We start from the raw sequence: 12,276 nt of genomic DNA on the forward strand, positions 1-12,276 counted from the left end.
CCTATTCAGAACTAGTAAAGTCAAGTGACCTTGAGTGCCTTCGGAAGGGCACTTGCATTGATTAGAAGGCTCTTGTAAGAATTTCATCCATAACTTTTAACTGCGAATCATTTTAAAACTGATTTTTTTTTTTTTGAGACGGAGTCTCAGTTTGTTGCCCAGGCTGGAGTGCAGTGGTGTAATCTTGGCTCACTGCAACCTCTGCCTCTTGGGCTCAAGCAATTCTCTTGCCTCAGCCTCCCAAGTAGCTGGGATTACAGGCGCCTGCCAGCACGCCTGACCAATTTCTGTATTTTTAGTAGAGATTGGGTTTCGCCACGTTGGCCAGGCTGGCCTCGAACTCCTGACCTCAAGTGATCTGCCTGCCTCAGACTCCCAAAGTGCTGGGATTACAGGTGTGAGCCACTATACCAGGCCTAAAGCTGATGTTAAGCATTAATTTTTACAAACCCTGATTTTGCCCACTTATGGCATATCCAGAAACTGGGGCCCATGGCCCTGCCTGCTAAGATCCAGGATATTCCTAGCCACCTCAGAGGTGGGCCCCAAGCCCAGCTCTGTACTGCCTATCTGAAGGCCCAAGTACAGGTGGGGACTCACAAAGTTACTAAAGTAATCGAGAAATTTTACAAGATTTTATTTCATACTAAGGTAATCACTGAATTACAGACAGTGTCCCTAGGTCCAAAGAAAGGTTCCTAGAGCCATAATTATACACAATTATACACAGGTGCTTACTAGTTTTCAGACTACCTTCTTTGGAAGTCACAGGGTTCCTTGCACATACTGGAGACAGAGCTCTGGGCCTTCCATCTAAGTTTCCACCAAAATCATACCACTGTTTAATTTTGCTAAAGTAGTGAATGGCATCTTTTTTAAAGGACTATTTCATTAAAATTTGAAAACTGCTGCCCTAGACCTTCAGGGTAAATAATGAAGTGCCAATATCTCTGCCCAATTTTATTTCCTTCCATTTAAAAGGGCTCTGCGCCATTTCACTGCCTTAGAAGTTCATGTTTAGCTCCCAAAGGCAACGGTTCCCAAGTGCCTGACTCAAATGACAAACCCTTAAGTAGACACTTCTGTCTTTTTAGTGGAACTTCACAAGGCACTAGAAAACCAGATTGAGGTTTAAAAAAAAAAAAAAAAAAAAAAAAAGCAAACAAAACCCCCTAAGACCCTAAAATATCAAAACAGTCAAGCCTTTAAATCCAAAGTTTCCACCTGTGGCAAAAGTTTTCCACCTGTTACCAGCCTGAGACGGGAAGATGGTAAGATTCCTCTTTCCCTGTACTCTGCCTTCCACAGCCCCCATCGGAGTGCCCTGCCATGTGGCATTTCAGCAGTCACCAAACCAAACAGACTTACTTCCTCTGCTGTGTCCTTCTCTATCCGAACTATCTTGTTTTCCCAGTAGATTCGCTGAGATTCCAGCTGACTTGTTAGTAAATATGAATACTAGAAACATAGAGAATAAAGACCAAAATGTAAGTCACTGTTGTCAATCTCTGAAATCCAATTTAAAAATCTGATCTTTAATGATCCACAGAAAACTAAAACTAACCAACAGAATGTATATTTACACCGTGGTTCCACTCTTCTCAATATATACTGGACGAGGGGACAGAAATGACATTATGCTTCTGTCCTCCTGCGGTTTACAATCTAGTCAGAATAAATGTACTTATAAAAAAATGTATTCTGGTCAAGCTGACTTTAACAAGAACCACAGTGGTTTTAGATCTATGTATAACTCAAACTTACCTGTCTCCCTGCCCCCATGAAGCAGTCCTGTCCCATCCTGTCCCACCCAGCACTTGAGTCAGGCACCCCCTTTCAGCTCCCTTAGCACTGTGCCTATCAGTAACAGCACTCAGGACAGCAACACTTCATCACCAATTTACCTGCCTGTCTCCCTGACTGGACTATGAACTCTTTGAAAGTGAGGGTTATATCTCTACTGCTGTATCTCCAGTGCCTGGCACACGGTGGACGTCAAGAACTGTTTGCTGCGTGACTGCATGAATCAATGAACAGTGCTGTGTAACCACAGGGAAGGGACAGATGGCATATGACAGTAAGATCTGAGAGAAGGCGAGATTTGAGAGGGCACTGACAGATAGGAGGAGAACAGATAAAGACAGAGATCCGAGTCCAGAGAACTACTTGGCCAAGACAGAACTGTGGACATTAGAATCTCTTCAGAAATGAACGAGTAACACTAATAAGGCTGGTGTGCCAGGTTAGAAGACATGGCGCCAGTGGAAGGCTTTGGGGTATTATAATATCGACAAATATGGGCAACGGGGAACCCAAGGCCAAGGAGTGGTAAGGTCACATCTCCATTTTGGAAAAACCATTCTAGAAGACTAGAAGAGATATAAACATGTCTGCAGGCTACAGAGAGGGCAAGGAGAAGAATGTCTGTGCTACTGAACCCTAAGCTCCACAAGAGCAGGGAGTTTGTTCAATGCTGTGTTTGCAGCACTAGCACCAGTGGGTGAGAGCAAATATTTTTTTCTTTTTTTTTTTTTTTTGGTTTAAACGTGGGTCTCACTCTGTTTCCCAGGTTGGAATGCAGTGGTGCAATCATGGCTCACTGCAACCTCAACCTCTTGGGCTCAAGGGATTCTCCTGCCTCAGCCTCCTGAGTAGCTGGGACTACAGGTGCATGCCACCACACCTGGCTAATTTGTTTTTAAATTTTATTTTTAGTAGAGACAAGGTCTTGTTATGTTACTGAGGCTGGTTTTGAACTCCTGAACTCAAGCGATCAAGCCTTGGCCTCCTGAAGTGGTGGGATTACAGGCATAAGCCACCATGCCTGGCTAATAAATATTTCTTTCGTTTGGAGACGGCGTTTCGCTCGTCACCCTGGGCTGGAGTGCAATGGTACCATCTCGGCTCACCGCAACCTTCGCCTCCCAGGTTCAAGAGATTCTCCTGCCTCAGCCTCTCAAGTATCTGGGATTATAGGCGCCCACCACCACACCCAACTAATTTTTGTATTTTTAGTAGAAGTGGGGTTTCATGTTGGCCAGGCTGGTCTCAAACTCCTGACCTCAGGTGATCCACCCACCTCGGCCTCCCAAAGTGCTGGGATTACAGGCGTGAGTCACCGTGCCCGGCCAGTATTTCCTGTATGAACAGAATGCATGTACATACTTAATGTGGAAGATGTACTTATTCTAAATACTTAAAAGTGTTTGATCTTTTTTTATTAATACAATAATTTATTTATTTATTTATTTATTTTTTTTTTTGAGACGGAGTCTCGCTCTGTCGCCCAGGCTGGAGTGCAGTGGCCGGATCTCAGCTCACTGCAAGCTCCGCCTCCCGGGTTCGGGCCATTCTCCTGTCTCAGCCTCCTGAGTAGCTGGGACTACAGGCGCCCGCCACCTCGCCCGGCTAGTTTTTTTGTATTTTTTAGTAGAGACGGGGTTTCACCGTGTTAGCCAGGATGGTCTCGATCTCCTGACCTAGTGATCTGCCCATCTCGGCCTCCCAAAGTGCTGGGATTACAGGCTTGAGCCACCACGCCCGGCCAATACAATAATTTATTAAAGATAACAATATAAACCTCATTTTAGGCCATTTTACAGACTATCAGACTTTTAAAAGTCTTGAAATAAGCAAGTTTTCAAACGTCCATTTCCTCCTAAGGTTAAGGTATGTTTCTAAAACAACCTTTTTCAAAATGTATATAAAACATGACTCGTGGCCGGGCGCGGTGGCTCAAGCCTGTAATCGCAGCACTTTGGGAGGCCAAGACGGGCGGATCACGAGGTCACAAGATCAAGACGATCCTGGCTAACACGGTGAAACCCCGTCTCTACTAAAAAAAAAAAAATACAAAAAACTAGCCGGGCGAGGTGGCGGGCGCCTGTAGTCCCAGCTACTCGGGAGGCTGAGGCAGGAGAATGGCGTAAACCCGGGAAGTGGAGCTTACAGTGAGCTGAGATCGCGCCACTGTACTCCAGCCTGGGCAACACAGCGAGACTCCGTCTAAAAAAAAAACAAATAAAAACATGACTCGTTGCCAGGTACAGTGGCTCACGCCTGTAATCCCAGCACTTTTGGAGGCCGAGGCAGGCAGACCACGAGGTCAGAGGTCAGGAGATTGAGACCATCCTGGTTAACATGGTGAAAACCTGTCTATACTAAAAATACAAAAAATTAGCTGGGCATGGTGGCACGCGCCTGTAGTCCCAGCTACTCAGGAGGTTGAGGCAGGAGAATTGCTTGAACCCGGGAGGCAGAGGTTGCAGTGAGCCAAGACTGTACCACTGTACTCTAGCCTGTAGCTACGGGAAGACAATCTCAACACTGAACTTGAGACAACTACAGATATCACAATGAAAGATGAAAGTAATAAGTCACTAACAGTGAAACTTAGACTTTTTTTTTTCTTTTTTTTTGGAGACGGAGTCTCGCTCTGTCGCCCAGGCTGGAGTGCAGTGGCCGGATCTCAGCTCACTGCAAGCTCCGCCTCTCGGGTTCACGCCATTCTCTTGCCTCAGCCTCCCAAGTAGCTGAGACTACAGGCGCCCGCCACCATGCCTGGCTAATTTTTTGTATTTTTTAGTAGAGACAGGGTTTCACTGTGTTAGCCAGGATGGTCTCGATCTCCTGACCTCGTGATCCGCCCTTCTCGGCCTCCCAAAGTGCTGGGATTATAGGCTTGAGTCACCGCGCCCAGCCTCTTTTTTGTTTTTTTGAGACAGGGTCTTGCTCTGTCGCCCAGGCTAGAATGCAGTGGCACAATCTCAGCCCACTGCAACCCCTGCTTCTCGGGTTCAAGAAATTCTGGTGCCTCAGCCTCCCAAGTAGCTGAGATTATAGCCATGAGCCACCACGCCCGGCTAATTTTAGTAGGGACAGGGTTTCACCATGTTGGCCAGGCTGGTCTCGAACTCCTAACCTCAGGTGATTCACCTGCCTCAGCCTTCCAAAGTGCCAGGATTACAGGCATGAGCCACTGCGCCCAGCTGAAATTTAGACTTTCAAAGAAGAAAAACAGAATAAAAATATTTTAATAACACTTCACAGCAATGACCGAACATTTTTTTTTTTTTTTGAGACAGACTTTCGCTCTTGTTGCCCAAGCTGGAGTGCAATGGCGTGATCTTGGCTCACTGCAACCTCTGCTTCCCAGGTTCAAGCGATTCTCCTGCCTCAGCATCCCAAGTGGCTGGGATTACAGGTGTGTGCCACCATGCCCAGCTAATTTTTTGCATTTTTAGTAGAAATGGGGTTTCACCACGCTAGCCAGGCTGCTCTTGAACTCCGGACCTCAGGTGATCCGCCTGCCTCAGCCTCCCAAAGTGTTAGGATTACAGGCATAAGCCACCGCGCCCAGCCATGACCAAACTTTTTTAAAAAAACGTACATCCAGGTAAATGACAAATATTTCAAATTAGAATAGTAAACAGCAGTAGAAACAGATATTGAGTGATAACTCATTCAGTCTCTTACCTCTAATTGTAAGGCATCTATTTTCTCTTCCTGGCAAGTATCCCCCTCACATTCATACTGTACTATTTTTCCGTCTGTTTTACTGGCAACCAGTCGATGAACATAGTTATCTAAAGAAAGAATCAATAAAAGTGTGTTTCTTTATAATGAAAAGGGTCTCACTTTTAACTCTGACAAAATTTTTGTTTTTTTCAGATCAAATTTAAATGCTTTATAATATTTCTTTAAAAGTGTCAAATCATTTGAATTTTAGAGGGGAGGGAGAAAGGAAGAATGGAAGTATTAACTCCCTTTATAATGTGTATGATTCAAGCCATTCCTAGAAAAATAGTGCCCTCAGGGAAACTGAGAATTTGGGTTTGCAACAGCTGTCAGAAGATGACATTTCAAGCTGGGAGGGAAAGTGAAGAGGTTGCAAAGGCAAAGTTTCCACATAGAATGAGTCCAAATTAGAAAAGAGAGTGGTGTTCACCTCCAGCATAGTCCCAGACTCGATGGTTGGTAAGCTGCATGGCATACGTGTGCTGTGTTTCCTCAAAGTGCTTATAAGCATGTCGACTGACATACCGTCCACATCCTATGTGGCCGCATATTAAACAAATCCAAAGATTCTGCCGGAAGAGGTAAGATCTTAATTAGTTAAATAAAAATAAGTGATCTGGCCGGGCGCGGTAGCTCAGACCTGTAATCCTAGCACTTTGGGAGGCCAAGGCAGGTGGATCACCTGAGGTCAGGAGTTTGAGACCAGCCTGGCCACCATGGTGAAACCCCCATCTCTACTAAAAATACAAATATTAGCTGGGTGTCGTGGCTGGTGCTTGTAATCCCAGCTACTCAGGAGGCTGAGGCAAGAGAATCGCTTGAACCAAGGAGGTGGAGCTTGCAGTGACCCGAAATCATGCCATTGCACTCCAGCCTGGGCGGTAAGAACAAGACTCCGTCTTAAAATAAACAAACAAACAAACAATCAATCCAGCTCACTCAGAGTGGGAGGGGGCCTGAGGCACAAGAAGACAGAATTGCTGGTCTGGTACAGTGGCTCACACCTGTAATCCCAACATTTTGGGAGGCTGAGGCAGGAGTATCGCTTAAGCCTAGGAGTTTAAGACCAGCTTGAGAAACATAGCAAGACCCCAACTCCACCAAAACAAAACAAAACAAAACAAAACAAAAACACTAGGCCATAGTGGCACGCACCTGTGGTCCCAGCTGCTTGGGAAGCTGAGATGGGAGGAAGGCTTGAGCCCAGGTATTTGAGGTTACAGTGAACTATGATTATGCCACTGCACTCCAGCCTGGGTAACAGAATGACACCCTGTCTCAAAAAAAAAAAAAAAAAAAAAAAAAAAAAGAGAGAAAGAAAAATCTATTCCTACAGGAGCCTGATTAAATGTATGTTTAAAACCCAACAATCAAGGATGCTTTTTTATGGGTCATTTTTTTGCTGATTTCTAAGAAGCACTTATATGAATAGCAAGAAAAAAATTCACAATTCATCAGTAAAAGCCTAACCCTTTCAAAAGTGCAAAGAAAAAAGGAATAAATTTAGCTCAGGAGTAACATAATTTGTGTATTCATGTCTTGCCCGACCCTAGACAAAAAGAAAAAAAATCAGTCTCAAAACTTTAAAAGAATTTAGGCTGGGTGCAGTGGCTCACAATTGCAATCCCAGCACTGTGGGTGGCTGAGGTGGGAGGACTGCTTAAGACCAGGAGTTCGAGACCAGCCTGGGCAACAGAGTAAGCCCTGTCTCTTAAAATATAAAAAAAAAAAAAATTAAAATAAAGAACTTAAGTCATACCAGGCAGAAGAAAACTCATGGCAATTAAAGCTGCGTTCTTTGTTCTTTTCCATCACCCATTACTTACTTCCTGAACACCACACTCAAAACACTTATTTTCTTCTACTGGCTCGGGCGTTTGACAGTACCGGCAAACAGGACACCTATCCAGGACACCAAAAGATAATGGTGCAGGTTAAATATAAATGACAGCTGTTACAGAACCCAAAAGTCAAACACTGGATTTTATATCCTCCTCCTCTTATATGCTATTTTTATCATAACTAAGGATATCACTTAAAATATACAAAATAAAAATATACAAAATCTTGATAAAACAGAGAAGAACAGAGAAATTGGGATCTGCCTCATGTCCTTTTCTGCTCTTCTGTCTAAAGGTTAGATGATCAAAGAGCTAAGTATTTGCAGGTTACAATTAGGACTTCATTTCATGTCTGATTATTTATAATGGTTTTTTTTTTTTTTGAGACAGAGTCTTGCTCTGTTGCCTGGCCTGGAGTGCAGTGGCGTGAACTCAGGTCACTGCAACCTCTGCCTCCCAGGTTCAAGTGATTCTCCTGCCTCAGCCTCCCGAGTAGCTAGGACTACAGGCATGCGCCACCACACCCAGCTAATTTTTCTATTTTTAGTAGAGATGGGGTTTCACCATGTTGCCCAGGATGGTCTCAATCTCTTGACTTCATGATCCACTGGCCTCAGCCTCCCAAAGTACTGGGATTACAGGTGTGAGCCACCGCTCCTGGCTTGTATTTTTTTTTTTGAGACGGAGTTTTGCTTTTGTTACCCAGGCTGGAGTGCAATGGTGTGGTATCGGGTCACTGCAACCTCTACCTCCTAGGTTCAAGCAATTCTCCTGTCTCAGCCTCCCGAGGAGCATGTGCCACCACACCAGCTAATTTTGTATTTTTAGTAGAGACGGGGTTTCTCCATGTTGGTCAGGCTGGTCTCGAACTCCCAACCTCAGGTGATCTGCCTGCTCAACTTCCCGAAGTGTTGGGATTACAGGCGTGAGCCACCGTGCCTGGCCTATAATGTATTTTTACTCCAAACAACCTGCCTTATCCCCATTTCCCAAAGATTTAAATCATTCAAAAAGTACCCTGTCTTCTCCAGGTTGCTCCTAAGAATTGGATTTAAAATCTGTAGTAAAAAACAAAGTTTTTTTTTTTTAAGACACAGTCTTGCTCTGTCACCCAGGCTAGAGGGCAGTGGCGCGATCTCAGCTCACTGCAGCCTCTGCCACCCAGGTTCAAACGATTCTACTGCCTCAGCCTCCCAAGTAGCTGGGACTGTAGGCGTGCACCCCCATGCCCAGCTAATTTTTGTATTTTTAGTGGGCATGAGGTTTCACCGTATTGGCCATGCTGGTCTTGAACTCCTGACTTGAAGTGATCCGCCCACTCGGCTTCCCAAAGTACTGGGATAATAGGCATGAGCCACCGCACCTGGCTAAACACAAGGTATTAATATACTTATTGAAATGCACATGATATCTCACTGCACCATGAACATCATGTGGAAGATATCAGTGCTCTATCAGGCATTCATGTCTCAATTTACAAAAAGCCAATAAAAACAAAGTTGAAAAAGTCCATTAACTGTTTTCTATTATACTCCACATAATTAATGTTAGGCTGGGCACGGTGGCTCAAGCCTGTAATCCCAGCACTTTGGGAGGCCAAGACGGGTGGATCACGAGGTCAAGAGATCGAGACCATCCTGGCTAACACTGTGAAACCCCGTCTCTACTAAAAAAATACAAAAAACTAGCCGGGCGAGGTGGCAGGCGCCTGTAGTTCCAGCTACTCGGGAGGCTGAGGCAGGAGAATGGCATAAACCCGGGAGGCGGAGCTTGCAGTGAGCTGAGATCCGGCCACTGCACTCCAGCCTGGGCAACAGAGCGAGACTCTGTCTCAAAGAAAAAAAAAATAATAATAATGCTAAATACTAGTCATGAGTATTTTTGTCAGATGGGCAACTAGGACAGAAAGTGGGTTATAGCTGAGGCTGATTGAACTGGCACCAGGAAGAAACAATTTTCAAGATATAACTAGTGGCTGGGCTCGGTGGCTCACGCCTGTAACCTCAGCACTTTGGGAGGCCGAGGCGGGTGGATCACCTAAGGTTGGGAGTTTGAGACCAGCCTGACCAATATGGAGAAACCCCGTGGTGGCACATGCCTGTAATCCTAGCTACTTGGGAGGCTGAGGCAGGAGAATCGCTTGAACTCGGGAGGTAGAGGTTGTGGTGAGCCGAGATTGTGCCACTGCACCCTAGCCTGGGCAACAAGAGTGAAACTCCGTCTTAAAAAAAAAAAAAAAGATATAACTAGTAACAGTTTGTTACCCAACTGAGTAAATAAAACCAAGAAAAGGGAATAAACAGGAAGAACACTAAGTGTGCGTCACAGATGACGCAGCTCTATCTGCGTAAAAGAAAGGAAAGGATCTAGTCCACTTCTTCCTTCAGCATCAGAAGAGAAGGCAGAAGACAAACTCACAGAAAGAAATGGTAGCCAGAAAGCAGAATGCAGTCTTATTAGAGATGGAAATTGGTTTTGTCTCATTCCTTCGGTCTGTGTGGTGGCTGTGAAAGTGGTTGAAAAAGAAAACAGGCCAGGTGCAGTGGCTCACATCTATAATCCCAGAACTTTGGGAGGCCAGGGGGCGAGGCAGGAAGATGGCATGAAGCCAAGTCTACCCTGGCCAATGTAGAGAAAGCCCTTCTAAAAACAACAACAACAACAACAACAACAACAAAATTAGATTTCAGAACTGGTTCTGAAATCCAATTCTCTACACTGTGCCCAAATGATCAAAATGATCTTTCTGAAATGTAAATTTGATCTTGAAAAGAAAAAAAATTACAAAAATAAACTTATAAATAAACAATTAGCATTCTATGATATACCAGCTCATCTGTCTACTAAAAAATAATCAACAGTTTATCAGCCAGGCACAGTGGCTAATGCCTGTAATACCAGCACTTTGGGAGGCTGAGGTGAGTGGATCACCGGAAGTCAGCAGTTCGAGACCAGCCTGGTCAATATGGCAAAACCCCATCTCCACTAAAAATATAAAATTAGCTAGGTGTGGTGGTGCACGCCTACAGTCCCAGCTACTCGGGAGGCTGAGGCATGAGGACTGCTTGAACCCGGGAGGTGGAAGTTGCAGTGAGCCGAGATCGCGCTACTGCACTCCAGCCTGGGTAACAGAGTGAGACTTTGTCTCAAAAATAATAATAATAGGCCGGGCGCGGTGGCTCACGCCTGTAATCCCAGCACTTTGGGAGGCCGAGGCGGGCGGATCACGAGGTCAGGAGATCGAGACCATCCTGGCTAACACGGTGAAACCCTGTCTCTACTAAAAATGCAAAAAATTAGCCGGGCGAGGCGGCGGGCGCCTGTAGTCCCAGCTACTCGGGAGGCTGAGGCAGGAGAATGGCGTGAACCCGGGAGGCGGAGCTTGCAGTGAGCCGAGATCGCGCCATTGCACTCCAGCCTGGGCGACTAAGCGAGACTCTGTCTCAAAAAAAAAAACAAAAAAACAAAAATAATAATAATAATAATTAACAGTTTATTAAATTCTTCCTGCCTTTCTCTGCAAAAAATAATTTTATCTTATTTTCCTGATGAGATCTTTGGGAGCTCTTTCCAGAATGGCCTTCTCTGACATCTCTCTGTATCAAAAAGACGAACACCGCCTCCTACTGCAGCCCTTCCTGAGTACTCCTGGTTAGGGATGCCATCACTCTCTCTTCCAATCTCCACCCTGAACCACATGCATTTACGTACAAGTGTAAACTCTCTTAGACCAAACCACCCCAAAGAGGACCTGAATTTGCTTCCTCTGTCTCAGCATCTCTCACAGTTCTATGCTTATACCAAGGCTCAAAACTCACTAAATGAACTGCATGATTTTGAGGGCAAATGGCCTGTCTTACACCCCATATGAGAGGTTGAATTTTAGTCCCAGTTCCGGCATTCTCCAGCCATGACACTTTTTGCTTGCAAATTCTTATCTCTGGGCCTCAGTGTCCTCCTCCTGTATAAACTCAGGTGGTTGGAAAAAATGGTCCCTGAGGAAACTTCCAACTTTAAAATGCTATGGTTCAAAAACAGTTAATTTATATCAAAAGGTATACTGGGGATGGGTATCGTGGCTCACGCCTATAATCCCAGCACTTTGTGAGGCCAAAGCAGGGACACTGCTTGAGCTCAGGAGTTCAAGATCAGTCTAGACAACATAATAAGACCCCATCTCCATAAAACAAACAAAAAAACAATTAGCTGGGTGTGATGGTGCACACCTGTAGTCCCAGCTATTTGGGAAGCTGAGGTGGGAGGATCACTTGAGCCCAGGAGTTTGAGGCAGCAGTGAGCTGTGATCATACCACTGCACTCCAACATGGGTGACAGAGCAAGACCCTGTCTCAAAAAAAAGTAAAAGTGGAATGGTGGGGAACAAAGAAGTGCCTAGAACTTAACTGGTATAGCGGATGGACTGAAGATACAGATAAACACTTTAAGGAATGCACATATCTCAGTATGGCTTTGTTCAAGGCAACTGGACAATTCCTTGAAAAACTCCCAAATGATACCCAAGAATTGACTGAGAACTCCATGGAATTGGAGCAAGACGCTTGTCCAGCTAAATAAGCAGGGCAGTGATAAGCTGCAGAAACCCAGTTTATTTATCCTTAGTGTCCACCAAGCTCCTCCTGTGTGCCACGTCCCCTACCAGGTATGAGAGGTACAGCAATGAGCAAGCAAGGCACAGCCCCTGCTCTGTGAAGCTGACATTCTTCTTCCAGCCACCAGGCCACTTGTGGGTAGACAAAGATTCCTGTAGACTTTCACCCCTCATCACTTCCGTGCTTGGGAACATGATCTTCCCCTTCCCTCACTGCCTTCTCTGGGTTCTGCTCTTTACCCGGCTTAACTCCTAATTATCCTCCTGGAGATGCCGCTTCTCAGGCGGTCCTGGCTTCATCAGGGCCCC

The 12,276-nt window shown here is 45.3% G+C and overlaps 2 protein-coding genes across 2 annotated transcripts in view; one reads left to right on the top strand and one right to left on the bottom strand.

Annotated features, from left to right (window-relative positions):
- Positions 1-12,276, top strand: part of ALDH2 (aldehyde dehydrogenase 2 family member) — a 419,735-nt gene that overhangs the window by 264,982 nt on the left and 142,477 nt on the right. The window lies entirely within an intron of this gene.
- BRAP (BRCA1 associated protein) overlaps positions 1-12,276 on the bottom strand; it is a 44,013-nt gene that overhangs the window by 11,295 nt on the left and 20,442 nt on the right. The window contains exons 7-10 of the mRNA XM_050749744.1: positions 7,344-7,419; positions 5,948-6,086; positions 5,476-5,585; positions 1,369-1,458 (exon numbers count right to left, since the gene is read on the bottom strand). Of these exons, the coding sequence (XP_050605701.1) occupies positions 1,369-1,458; positions 5,476-5,585; positions 5,948-6,086; positions 7,344-7,419 (415 nt within the window). The remainder of the gene's footprint in view (positions 1-1,368; positions 1,459-5,475; positions 5,586-5,947; positions 6,087-7,343; positions 7,420-12,276) is intronic.

Source organism: Macaca thibetana, chromosome 11 (genome assembly GCF_024542745.1).
Source record: "Macaca thibetana thibetana isolate TM-01 chromosome 11, ASM2454274v1, whole genome shotgun sequence".
NCBI classification, from domain to species: Eukaryota; Metazoa; Chordata; class Mammalia; order Primates; family Cercopithecidae; genus Macaca; species Macaca thibetana.